This window comes from Lytechinus pictus, chromosome 18, assembly GCF_037042905.1.
Source record: "Lytechinus pictus isolate F3 Inbred chromosome 18, Lp3.0, whole genome shotgun sequence".
NCBI lineage: Eukaryota > Metazoa > Echinodermata > Echinoidea > Temnopleuroida > Toxopneustidae > Lytechinus > Lytechinus pictus.
This window is the reverse complement of record NC_087262.1, coordinates 5,920,538-5,934,896: the sequence shown is the minus strand read 5'-3', so window position 1 is coordinate 5,934,896 and position 14,359 is coordinate 5,920,538. Positions and strand designations below refer to the sequence as shown.

At 35.7% G+C, this 14,359-nt stretch overlaps 1 protein-coding gene across 2 annotated transcripts; it reads right to left on the bottom strand.

Moving 5' to 3' along the window:
- Positions 1–25: 25 nt before the first annotated feature.
- LOC129281357 (uncharacterized) lies at positions 26–12,658 on the bottom strand. Of its 2 annotated transcripts, XM_064113274.1 has the most exons (7): positions 12,603–12,658; positions 10,842–11,024; positions 7,564–7,712; positions 4,796–5,006; positions 4,163–4,459; positions 2,665–2,785; positions 26–1,880 (listed from the first exon to the last, which is right to left on the bottom strand). In XM_064113274.1, exons 2-7 carry the CDS (start codon positions 10,951–10,953, stop codon positions 1,730–1,732), a joined length of 1,041 nt encoding a protein of 346 aa, XP_063969344.1. In that variant the 5' UTR covers positions 10,954–11,024; positions 12,603–12,658; the 3' UTR covers positions 26–1,729. The 2 variants fall into 2 exon arrangements, with proteins under 2 accessions (XP_063969344.1, XP_063969343.1); XM_064113273.1 differs by lacking the exon at positions 12,603–12,658 and having other exon boundaries at positions 10,842–11,396.
- Positions 12,659–14,359: the final 1,701 nt, after the last annotated feature.

The window sequence follows — 14,359 nt, the reverse complement described above, 5'->3', positions numbered from 1 at the left end:
ATAACAAAATGATACATTTCTTTTATAGCAATCATGTTTTCATTCATTACATCACTCAAATATCACAATTACTTGCATTTTAGTGCTCACTTTTGTATTAAAAAAATAGTTTTCCCCATTCATATTAATAGAGTATACAGGGGTCCATAGCGGCTATTTTGAATATCAAGAAAATGAAAATGCTCATGCAACACAATTACATACATTTTATAGCCAATGCGCGGGCAATTTTATGATAATGGGTAATTTGCATATTTTGGCGGCCAAATATTGGATTTTGCCAATGTGCGGAAAACATGGAAAAACCCAAGGTTACACGAGTGGCATCATTCAGATTCGTAATCAGCACCCTCGAATTGACAAGAAACCATAACAAATATTGCATATATGAAAAAACAAGGTTATGCCTGTTCTAGCCTGGACTATTTTATGTCTCTGTTTTTTCTCGTTTTCTCTCCCCTGCCCTCCACCCCCCCCCCCCTCTCTCTTTCTTTCTCTCTCTCTTTCCCCTGTTCCTCATTGAGAGTGAGACTCACTCAATTTGATCCTTTCTCACTCTAAAATTGTTTTTTTTTTCATCTTACTCTCAACTAGTTATTCAATGTTGGCACCGCTGTTCCCTCTATAAATATGTCCTCAATTTAGTGACAGAATTGTGAAAAGTTGCCAGAATACTAAGAAAGGTCACTAAAACCCCTTCACATCAAAGTAATAACAAAGTTGAAATTAAGTTTTATGAAACGGGATCATGATGGCCAATCACCGGATCACCATTTTTCGAGAGAATAAAAAAAAGATACACACTGAAAAACATCAATAGATTTTTTAAAAACCTATTAATAAAAACACGTATATTTCTTCTGTTTGTTTCAATTTTTTTGTCAAGTTCTTTTTTTCGATTGCAATGTCACTTCATGGATCAAGGTTACATCTGAAGAAATAAAATATAACAAAATTTGAAATATGATAAAATCGTTATCAGCCATTTAAATTCCATGACTTTTATTGATTTTAGCATTAAATTCAATCCTATTTTTGTTACTAAAGCAAGTTCCGTGAAATGGAAACCAACAGATCATACATCATTACAAATCTGACAAGTTTATAGGTCGTTTGGTATAAAATGACGTTCGATCCCTGGCATATTTGAATATGTGCAGATTATGCACATGTATACACAATATAAGTCAATAAGTGCATACTTAATTTTTTTTAAAATCAGATGCTCACACACTAAAAGTTAGAATCTCTCAAGGAGCAATATGATGCATCTTGCATTTAAAAAGTATTCCATAGGAATATGACATATTCATCGATATCAAAACAAATATTTGCACAACAAATATATTTTACTACAACTTATAAATGATTTCTATTATGGCTGAATAACTCATTTTTTTAAACGTCCAAGACTACCATCTCTCCTTATGAATGGTTATAGGAGTTCCAATTAATTTTGGCCATGCACTGTCAATCGAGACGATGCTTGTGATTAATTTCTCTCAGACTGTCATCAATCAAATTAAGATTATTTACGTCTGAGATCGATCTTTAAACATCATCCTCAGAAAGGCACGAACTGAATCCGTTTACATATTTATTTATTTTTGTCACTTTGAATACATGGCGTCACAGTGCACACTTTTCACGGTTTGTGGCAACGCGAGCCGTTGTCCAATGGGGTCAGTCTTAAGTTGATTGCCTTGACATTTACGTTGGTATCTGTTCTTCATTTGCCCTTTTTATTCGAGGGCGTCGGTGTTTTAGGAGCACCCTGTCCACCGAAGACAGTTTCTGAGTAGTACCGGTCGTTTCTCATCAGAGTGCCATGAAGTTTGTCGAATAACTCGGTGTTGAATCCGAAGTTACAGTGGAAAAACCTGTTGAATGATTAATTGAATAATTGTAGTGAAAATGAGATGATGAATAATGATCAAGAATACTGATTATTACGAAGCTATCAGCATACAGTATGTTTTTATCTAGATGTCTGCCAGTTCATAATTTTCTTCACTTCTTCAGATTATTCGTTTACCCATTTATGAACTTATTTAATCTCTTGTTTATTTAAATTATTCATTTCTTTATTCATAAATATATATATTATTTCATTCATTTATTTGATTATTATATTCAGTTATTCATTTCTTTTCTCACTCATTGTGAGTGGGATCTAAATTTCTATCATGATTAGCTCTTCCAAAGTTCAAATGATTGTGTAAAATACATTTTTTTTAAACAATGTTTAGAAAAATTAATAGAAAAAAATATATAGTTGAAACTACACAAATGGACCACCGATGTAGATCGGACCGCTTCTAACATTTTACACTAATGTTAAATTAATATCATGATTAGCTCTTCCAAAGTTCAAATGATTGTGTAAAATACATTTTTTTAAACAATGTTTATAGAGGAATGTACATAAAAAAACTATATAGTTAAAACGACACAAATGGACCACCGATGTTTTAGTTAGGACCGCTTCTAACATTTTACACTTAGGTTAAATTAATATGTCGTAGGTTCATCACCCAAGTGGTGTTATTTTAACATTACAGTGTATCTCCAGGGTGCAATTTTAACACCTGATCGGGATATAGTCCTCCCTGAACACCAAACCGGAGTCATTAATAACACTATTATTTTACAGTGTGTACTTACTTATGATGGTTATCATGGAAGATAACGGCAGGTTGCCACGGCCAGAGTGGATCTAAATGAATTCCCGAGTGGTCTAAGATGCTGTAGTAGTAGCCGTAGATCAACCAAAATATAAAAACACCTTTAAGTATAAAGAGATTAAAAAAGGTGGTTGAAATGTGTCAGTTTTTTAGGAAGGGGCAAGGAGTGAGAGCCAGCTAATATATAGATAACTTCATTCAGTTGGATGATATTGTGTTTTCTTCTAATATACTTTATTTGTAATGAAGGTAGATCAACAATGTAAATCTATTGAGATGTGGTATAGTATTCTTTGGACATGTTTGAGTCAGTAGGGAGTTGAATGGAGTTCATGCTCTAATGGTTTCCATGCTTTGTAGGTGATGCTGATTATTTTGGCAAAAAATCTCTAAAATGACTCAATAGTGTGTTACGTCATTCTGCCTGTCAACCCTTGATATTATAGGCCTTTGAATGATCTTGTTGCGGTCTTTTTCTAATATACAGTGCGTCCCAGAAAAAACGAAACCGAGATTAAACGACGATTTATCATAACTTATTCACAAATACAATAGACAAATTACCTACCAATGTAAAGCTTAGAATCTCCTCTTTCATCTGATATTACTTAGATTATTCTTCATTCACGCATGAGTGAGCAAAAACAATTTGAAGAAAGGATACCAAAAACTCATTTGGCGGGGTTATCTAAATTTCAAAAAGAAAATCACATGCCTAAAAAGTTCAATATCTGCTCTTTTATTTGATACCTTAATCACAAAAAATTGTCAAAAAGTAAAAAGTTATGTTCCCTCGAAACAATGCTTGTATTTCCATAATTTCATTAAATAAATGTGTTTTCACCGGTTTCCCACAGAACCTGTCGCATGGTTAACAAAAGACAAGGCCGATCGTCAACAAAACGGAGTGTCGAGTGAGTTTTAACGCTAGCCTGTAAAACCTCTTCATTTTATGAAATTATTGAAATTCAAGCCTTATTTCTAATAACCAGAACTTTGTTATTTTTTTAAATTGAGGTATCAAATTAAAGAGCAGATATTGAACTTTTTAAAATGTGGCTTTCTTTTTGAAACCCAGATACAGCAGGCCAAATGACTTTTTGGTATCCCCTCTTCAAATTGTTTTTGCTCACTCGTGCGTGAATGAGAAATAATCTAAGTAATTTCAGATGGAAGAAGAGATTCTCAGCTTTACAACGGTAGGTCATTTGTCTACTGTATTTGTGATTAAGTTATGATAAATCATCGATAAATTTCGGTTTCGTTTTTTGTGGGACGCACTGTACAAACATTACGCTATATTCATTACAATGAATCATGCAGAATGGGAGTAAAAGTAAATCAAAAGTTGAAAAGTAAATTTGTAGATAAAGACAGAGACAGAGAAAAATGATTAAAAGAGAGAAAACATGTATGAAAAAAAGAATAGGAAAAGTTAAACGATAGGACTTACAAAATATCCGATGCCACGCCCTTACCTGCATGCATTGGTACAAAGAAGAGCGGGAGCTCGATGAGAAACTGGAGCGTGAGGAACTCGTAGGGGTGCATGGCCACCGCCCCAAAGGGGGTGGGGCACTTGAACCGGTGGTGGAGTTTATGGTACCGCTTGTACCACGGGGGATAATGCATAGCCTTGTGGGAGTAATAGGCGGCGGCTTCATTGTAAACGTAATTCACTGGTATTGAGAGGAGGAAGTAGATCCAACCATAGTCCGATATGTTGTAGTATAGTTTGGTTTCCCCTCCGTTGTTAATGTACGTTACGAGGATGCCTTTGAAATTTAAGAGACAGAAGGAAACGAAATGACTGATTAATAATTGTGTTGTGACAATTTCCAATAAGCACAGCCTGGCGCGTGTTATAAACTCGTAGTGAAATTGATCGTTGATACTGGGAATATGAGATGACATTTTTTTTATACAAAAATCTAATTGTTTTGACATAATATTTAGAAAATTATCTTTTTCTTTTCTTTTTTTTTTTCTATTTTTTTCTTGTTCATGAAACCTTTTTGAGGGGGGTATGGCCCCTTCCATCTGTACGCAAGTGATGACCATGATGTTGAGTGGTGGCTACTCTCGGACACAAATTAAAGCAATCAACTAACCAGAAAGCACCGATCCTATGGCCATATTCATCGACCCAAGTCTGAACTCGAGTCGGTCGTCTTCCGGCGTCAGAAAGCGGTCGGGTTGGCACTTCCACTCGGCTGCCCGGTCTCTGCGTTGGATGTAGAAGTACCACTTCAGCCACCCTCCGACACCATAGAGAATCACGAACCCTCCAAGCAGAGATTGGAGGATGTAGAAACCAATGCCCTGTATGACAAGAAGGAGTCATTTAAAAGCAGTGCCCTCCCTTATCTTTTACGTGTGCTTAACAAATATTACAAATCATAACTGAAATAATTTGACAATTCTTTAAACGTTTGATATATATACATGCTTAGAAATTGTGAATTGCTTTTAATAACCATTGACTTATAATGTTTTTAAAAGTTTTATTATGAATGATTTTATCAATCTATGATATGCATTCTCCTTATTCATTCATCTTTATCAATAGCTTACTGTGCAAATGTATGTGAATAATTTTAATTGTCTCCGTATTTTTTACCATGTATTTTTAATTGATACCCTGTAAAGCATGTGTAATTCAGTTTTTAATGCGATACATGTCTATTGAATAAACCATTAAATGAATGAATGAATATTACTGGCATGATTGGGGTGTTAAAACCGGTTACAGTCTGTAATTCCAAAGGTTCATTATTCCGAAGGTTCGTAATTCCGAAATACGCTAATTGCCTAAATAGCAAATAATGTTTCATAAAGTTAAGAATTTGTTTTAACATGTATAATATAACATGATATAAAATAATGTATTCTTTCCCATTACGTTTCGACGTTTCTTCAGTAAAGTACCAACCTGTTGTGTTCTACCATGGAGCTATGGTTCTACTCTGAACATTGAAAAGTTAGCATTGCGATGGAAAAAACAGACAGTTTCCTTTATATTTAAATTATTTCATGGACAACTTTCATCTTTCTTGTGTTCCAAAATAAGTATCAAGAAAAGTAATGATTAGTCTTGAAAAACAAACAGAAAAAATATATAAGGGACGGCGGTCTCTATGCAGGTATTCAATTGTTTAATTCTTTACCAAGTAATACCCGGATCAGTTTTCTTTAATTATGAGATCAGTTAATTCCATCGACTTCTTACTCATCTGCCGGGGGTAGAGAATTTATATAATTTCTCTTCGCACTGTGGTTTTATGTAATTTCTACTACTTATCATTGTGTTTCATTATGTTTGATTTTATGTGTTACTTTTAAATATTTTCCTATTGTCTCATTTTACCTGTTTTGTAATGTTCATGGACTTTCTAAAAAGCAGTCTGTAATGACTGAATGTAAGTTTTGTATGAGGAAGCAGTGGCGTAACTACGGGGGGCATGGGGGGGCACGTGCCCCCCCCCCCCAATCGGCTGACCCCCCCCAAAAAAAAAAAACGGGGAAAAGGAGAAAAAGAGGGGGAAAAGAAGAGAAACGTAGTAGGAAAGAATACATTATCATTCATTATAATGTTATATTTTATTATAATTATGTTATGTTACATTACATAACAGACATTTTCATCATAACTTTATGAAACATAATTTGCTCAGGGCCTATGTCTTCATTGTTCCTGGTGCTCGCATTGTCTGCTTAACGAGATATACATTATAATCATGTTGTACTAAAACCTCCCGTTTTCAAGTCAATATACACCAAATATATTTCCTCGCACTTCGAGTTATTGTTTTATGTAGTGACATATGCTTCTTTTTCATGACTACTTAAAGTGATTGCCCCATGTTAAGGTCTTAATAAAAAAACATTTCCTGTCCGTGATTACGTTCGCATTAGTGGATTGGTGAGATATGTCTGCCCTCCATGAATTCCTAAAATCAGTCCTTAAAATGTCCCTTTTTCTCATCTGAATATCAACAATTTTCGGCTCGCGCTTCAATTGGTTAGTGAAATACGTATGGTCTCAATTCCTACAGTACAAGCAAGCATTAGAATGCCCCCACTTCTGGTCTGAATTATCTAAATTTTCAGCTCGCGCTTCGCGCTCCCAATATTTGATTAGTGAGATGCGTATGATAATCATGATTACAATGACTACAAAAAAAGTGCTTTATGTGTTTAGATGTTATTCTAACAAACTTCAGCAAGCGCTTGGCACTCGCATTAGATGACTATGGTGAGATATGTGTACTCGATGGATTCCTAAAATATAGTCCTTAAAATCTCCCTGTTTAGGGTCAATATATACAAAATTTTCAGCTCGCGCAAAGCGCTCGCATTGTTTAGCGAGACAGATATACGTATTATGATTACTAAAATTTGATTATAATGTCCCTTATTAGGTCTGAATATGAAAAATTTTCAGCTCGCGCTTCGCGCTCGCATTATTTGGCCAGTGAAATACATTTATCCCTTCAATGGTATTGTCCATATAATCAGTGTCTCTATTAGGTCAGTATACCTGGCAACTGAGCGCGCGAATCACTAAGTGACTCAAAATTTTTGCTGGTGCCCCCCCCCCCCCAATGCCGTGACCCATGGTACGCCACTGCACTGTGAGGAAGTGTGAGGAAACATGTACAATGTTGATTTAAAAATTGTCAAATTCTGAGGTTGTCTGATAAGTTGTCAGTCTGAAAATTTTCCTTTATTTTAATTGGTTGAGAAGCATTTATAATAGCTGTCGAGTAAAGCAGACTATGATAGGATAAAACGTCCAAGTCCTTTCATGAAACTCTCCCCTAACCAGGAATTTTAAAGATTATGTACATAATAATTTGTATTTTTATCTTTGCCAGACCTGCATATGATATCGCTCCAGAAGATTTTCGGGCTGTACGGTGCTTCCATTCTCCCTTCCCCGGTCGAGACCCGGTAAAGTCGCCCCTGGGATAAGAGATTCCCCATACCACAACTTCTGAATCTGAATGTAAAAAAGCAACCAGTCACCTGTATGGAGGAGCAAAAATACAATTTCAAGATTAGAAGGTAACTTTTAAACGCCCGTTACGATGTATTAAGCGCTATATAAAACCCGATTATTATTATTATTATTATTATTATTATTATTATTATTATTATTAACTTTTGCGGCGTTACTTGCATGCAAGCTGCAATACCCCGTAGGCCATATGTATATATATTGTTTTTAATGTAGAAACATACACCCTTCTTTGGGTAGCCTCATATTAACAATAATTTATGGAATTTATGGAAATAAAAATTGGCAATCAACAGCATGCCTGATTCCTAACATAACAAAATAATAAACTATTCGAGATGACATTCTGATCGTGGTGATATTCCCGTACAGACTAATAATAATAGTACATGGGATTTATATAGCGTCTTTTCCATTTTGATTTAATGCTCAAGGCGATTAGAATAAAACTAAAGATAACTTAGGGAAGTACAAGAAAAGGACTGGTACATTATAAATAAGGAAAAAGAAAAATGTCTGTCTTCAAACCAAGTACCTTCGAATATCGAGTTTTCGCCATCGCGTCTGGGACGGATTCTAGAACATAATAAATGCATTGCAAACTCCCGTCATATCACAATGAAAAGTTTTGTCGAAAATGATTGTCCTTAAGATTCGGAGCCGACGAGAAAAAAATGCAAATAATTTCCTGATATTTTGGTCTGACGCATGAAGCCGAACAAAGAAAATATTATTTTTTGCAAATATAAGAAGAGTGGTGTATGTGGTTCAGGTTTAAATGCAAAGACAACCTGGTAAATTATCGTATTATCCATATGCTCATTTACGACGTAGCTACCCATACGACCAGTGGGGGAAACCAGATATGTTTGTAATCAGGAAAAAGTTACCCGAATTTTTTTACTTGTACTAAAACGCTGGAAATCATAAAGAACAAAAGAGTATGTTTTACCCAAAAATTTACTGACAATACAACAAAAAAGGTGGTTCTTATCATTTTCAGGTATTTTTTCTTCACCCCCAAAACTGCGAAATTTGTCGAAAATGAAAAACACTTTGAAAATTACGCTAGAATCATGTCAATTTTGTACCCCCCAAAATGAGTAGTGTGATGGTAGATGCCAAAAGTCTTTAAAATGTGCTGAAAACATAATTAAAGGGAAGAAAACAACCAAAACAAATAGTCAATAATAATTACATGCGTATGAGGCCACCCTATGTCCTAACTAAAGACAGCCTTACACCAAAACCGAATTATCCCGAATAAATTCGGACTGATTCTGCCCGAATTAACGCCCTGATTCGGATTGTTTCTGTGTATTCGGAATTGTCCCGATTTTTTTTCGCATTCGCAGAGGGAGAACAGAAAACTCCCGGAAACAACCAGATACGTGTATTAGGATAGATTTACAGCTGATTTGATTCCGGTGTAACTTTTTTTTTTTTAAAACAAGTGCACACCAAGTTACCAATAATGCAGCATTTCCATTTATTTGAAAGCAGGATAAAGGAGCATTGTAGATTAAATGCCTTCTTGCTCACGGGCATAGATGCCGCGGCCAGGGATCGAACCCGGACTTTCCATGTATAGCCAGGTGCCTTAGACCACTCGGCCACGGCACCTCCCTAGCTTAAACGATCGCGTGATAAAGATTGAGAGGATCGGTGTGAATGACCTCGTGTTCGTTGGTGTGCCTGCGGTGTCATGAGAAAAGTTCATCTGGTTCCGTTATCATGTTTATTGTTTGCTCTGTGCAAATAAGAGGACGTTCTGTAGTATCCAAATGTCTATATACAGATTCGTAAGAAAGGTTGTTTCTTGCATTTTAGGTTCATCGAACTCTTAATGAAAAGATCACTGAACCCGATGAAAGTTCGCAATCAGTAGCAATCTTAGAAGAACATAATTGCTTATAACAATAATTGGTTAATTAAAAAAAAGACGCCGTTATGACCATATAAAACTATATTAACCCTTGAAAATAAAACCTTATCTCCGGAAAATAATCATATTACTCCCTTTTCTTCTTTAAACCAATTATTGATGCCTCATTTGTTTTTTCTTTCAACTATTGTAGACAAATGTGCGCGTTTTAGACTCGAAATTACCGGATCGAGCGCCTTTACATAATCGTTATTGTATAATGCCATATCTTTTCATTCGAAATGGATTCATTAATTATATCTGTCACGCCCAATTCATATTTCACATAGTGTCCGATTTTTTAAAGTATATAACTTCTTTTTTGTTCCCATTTTGTGCTTGCTCCCCTACCAGAAAACTATTTTTTAAAGATGACCATATTTTATTGAGTAATTTTTTTTAAACCTAATCAATTCTTTCCAGAGATTACTATCCCCCATCTTTTTTTTAAGAAATATTTATTCGGCCCCTGATCTTGCCCCTTGCTTGAATGAAATAATGAAATAAACGATTGAACTTCTAACTTTGAGAGGGTCTATTGAACTCATATTTTGATTTACGAAAACTAATTATACCAAGTGTTAATTTCCGACACAATGCGTGTTTTCTTGAGCTTCACTTATTGTCATTGATTTTATTACATTCTTTGTTTGGAGTTTTTGTAGAATTTGATCAGAATGCTACGTAAATTAATTAAACTGGAAATCAACCCAAATGTGTCGTAAATTTTGAAAAGTTCAAAATAACAAGTGAATTTTAATTTTACGTGTAGGCCTATATTAAATATTTGCCCTTTTATAACTTTGGATTCGCGATTTTGCGTCCGAACTACAAAAAACAAGGACTTTTAGTATTATTAATTTATTCAATTATTTTTTTTTTCACGTTTTCTTTAAAAAGACAGGGTTGTCCTGTTTAAGCCAGTTAGCCTACTTTTCAAGGGAGCCCTGCCAAATGTACATAATTATATATAAACATGACACATTCAGTTTTCATAGAAAGAAAATCATAAATGAAATGAGCATAACGTGGAAAATGATAAATTAACACAAAGACAAAAGCGGTATGGGGAAAAAAACATTACAAGTGAGGAAAAAATTTCAGAAAAAGTGTTTGATAAGTTTAGTATTATGAAGTTCTTGAAGGGAAAGTAAAGATTTTCCCCTTCCATTTTTTAAATGTTTCTTTAAAAGTTCTTTAGTTTTGTACTTACCTCTGATACCGGTGGCAAGAATCGCAGTCATAAAACTCCCGACAGCTACAGCCAGCCGATTCCTCAATCCTTGAGTAAAACTGGAATAATTTTTTGAATCCTCCCCTCCCATAATGTCCCGATATACGTTGAATCAAATTAAAACTGAACAATGGATTCCTTCACTGATGATATCGATCCCAGCTATCGATAGAATAAAAGAATGGGCTGTCGTCTGCCCCTGGCTACTGCCTCTGCTGCTGCTGTTGACGATGACGATATGAAATACCAGCTATTATCGATATTTTTAGCGTCTATTTTCCCCGCGTCAGTATATGAAATATGTCATATTTTACACCAGTTTTTACGGAATTTATTTCAATCTTTGGAAGCTATACTGACATCAGCAAGTTGATATATCGGTTGACAGGTGGGGAAGGAAGCTCATCTTAGAGCACATACCCTGAATTGATAATTACCCAACAACGAACCTCTTAAAACCTGATTATGAAAGTTCGGGGTTAGACGTAAGGTCAACCAACTTTTGTTCTCAGTTCGTGTGGATGTAATAATGCTAATGGGTCCATATGATTGTTGGCCTTTATAGCGACAGTAAAGTAAGATATGATAGTGTATGCAAATAGATAACAAAATGGCGTGATTAATACATTTCTTTTTTTTTTTTAAGTCCTGTATACGAAAATTTTAAGCAGGTGACGTGGATGTATATGTGTAGTCGCACATTTTCGCCAGGTTACTTTTCAAATGGAATTTTAAATCTTATTCATTATCTCTATATTTTTCGTTCTTTCCGTCCCTCGGATAAGAAAATTGAATTGATATGAATTAGATTATCAGATTCCCTCCAGCTCCTAAATTTTGACCGCAATCCCATAGGACTTTACCTGCCCCCCTCCTCGATTGTCAATGTTTATACAGTAGCCTATGTGAGAAGGCTGTCTCGCCCCCCTCCCCCTCGATGGGCCAAACATATCGCGAAAACACTGCCTATTCACCTACAATAATTATATATGCCTAAATTGAATTGTGAAAATAAAACCACGTTTTGGGCCTACTCAATGTCCATTTTTTTCTTTTATAACTAATATGCCGATTCATGTTAAGAATCGCCCAAAAGATTATTCTATTTTAGTTATTAAAGTTTACACATCAACTTAATCAGTTGATGAGGTTTGGGGATTCTCGGCTACCAAAGTTTTATGGAAGCAAACGAAAAACAAAACCTGAACTAAACCTGTGAAAATTTTGCATTTAAGTGGTTATATCGATGTTCGTTACATCGTTAAAGCATATTTTGTGGTTAATGCAAATGGCATAAATGGGAATCAACCTTTACCGGGTATGTATATAAAAGGGTAGCATCGATACTGGACTAGGCCCCAGCTTAGGATTATTATTTTTTTTTTTGGGGGGGGGGGTCTGATGGAGCATGTAATTGCTGTTTTAGAAACAAGAATACTATTTTTCCACATAACTTTCAGACAAAGAAAAACAAATTATCACAAAGAAAGAGAACGAAATATTCTCAAGAATTTTCTGACGAGCACCCCCCCCCCCACACACACACTTTCCACCAAAAAAATGTTAACTGTTAATAAACCGCCCGAATTTTTTTCATGGAACTCGCAACAATTTTGGGGTAAGGAGCCCATTGGTCGCTACTTTATAGGGTGATGGTGCTGCTGCAGCCCCCTACCATCACAACACCCGGTGATGTCCAGTGTCCAAGCTGCTCTAGCGACCCCCCCCCCCCCCACTAACCACATCTGAGTTCGGCCTCTCCGGGCGAAATATCAAATCCTTTCGTAGAATCTTGCGTGATAAAATGGAAAGAAAGGAGACGATATCAGCAATGATAAATCGGGACAAACATGACAACTGTCACAAGGAAATGAAGTAATACAACTCTTTAAAGTTCACAATCCGAAGTTATACCTTGCGTGGTTAATGATTAACGCAATGTGTCATGATTATAACGGTCACAATATTATTTGTGTCAAAACAAGTCTGCGGGTGTGTATACATTTTTTCCATCTGTATAAATCGGCTTCAGTTTGTTGCTGTTTGGGGGCTGCCATTTTCAACGGAAGAGATCAAGATGAACCAAATATTGTTGACTTCGTAGTGACAATTTTGTATATCATCCAAGTGCTTTCGAGGCGTATAGAGAGGTTATAATCATAATGTGATATGCACTAAACAAGAACTGTTAATTATTATTATCATTTTCTAATTTTGTTTATGTACAGCCAGTTACCCTAGTGTTTTAAGCAATGTTTTGTCAGTGTGCCTTAATTTCTCTTATCCTTTATTTTATTTGTTTGTATTTGGATCTCTCTTTAGTAATAGTTGTCAAGAGTAATACGTTTTATTGTTAGTAGTGACAGGTCGTGTCTCTCTTTCTCTCCCCCTCCCTCCCTCTCCTCTCTCTTTTCTTCTCCCTATACCTCTCTTTCTGACCCCCGGTCCAAACCAGTACCCCGACATGCCCAATATGAGTGGTGCCCGCTTACATAGTTGCAACCTCTATAAGGAAGGGAAGATAGTCAGGCGCGGATCCAAGGGGGGGGGGGGCAAAGGGGGCACGTGCTGCCCCCTTTGAGAAGCAAAATTAAAAATTTGTTATGTAAAAATGCCATTAAAACAGAGGTGTGCCCCCTCTTATGAAATTGCAGACCTTTGCCCCCCCCCCCCCTTGGCAAATCCTGGATCCGCCCGAGGATAGCAATGCGACCCTTTAGAAATGAATGCCTCTTTTTAAGTGATATTTCATTTTTTTACTTGTAAAAAAAAATTGCTAAACAAAATATTATCAAGCATTCATTGTCTAAACCGCATGATCTGAATTTGAAATATGCTTACATTGCTTTAGATTTTTACTCAACCCCCCCCCCAAAAAAAGTAGGTCTAAGTACAATGTTGCCTAAATATGAATAAATTGTATGTAATACGATACACTCTAAAAAAACATTGAGTGAAAGTGCTCCATGAGGGTAATTATGTGTGCAACCAACATTGGGCATTTCTTTTGGGCATTTTTATTCATCCAGTGTGAAGAAAATTTTGCCTATTCTAAAGAAATTACTGCCTATTTTTTAACCTTACTGGACAATACGCTTCCGCATTGGGTAAAATACTCCCGCAAATTGGTTGGACACACAATTACCCTCGTGCTGGTTAACATTTTACCCAATATTTTTTACAGTGTAGTTCATATCTCTTGAAAAAAACTGGAGGTCACATTTTGGGACTACATAATTTTTTTTTCTCATTATTTTCAGAATCATTATGAGGAAATTTATAAGCAGCTTATTAAAAACACTATGGAAAACAAAGTCCCATATCCTTTGTCTGGCATTTCCTTCTAATCAAAACTCACTTGGGTACGTAGGATGTGCTTCCATGACAGCGAAAAAAAAAACCGAAAGAAAAGAAGGAAAATAATGAGAAAGAGAAGGAATAAGATAAATAAACGGGAAATGGCAAAATAGGAAATTTCGGGATATTATGTAAACTTC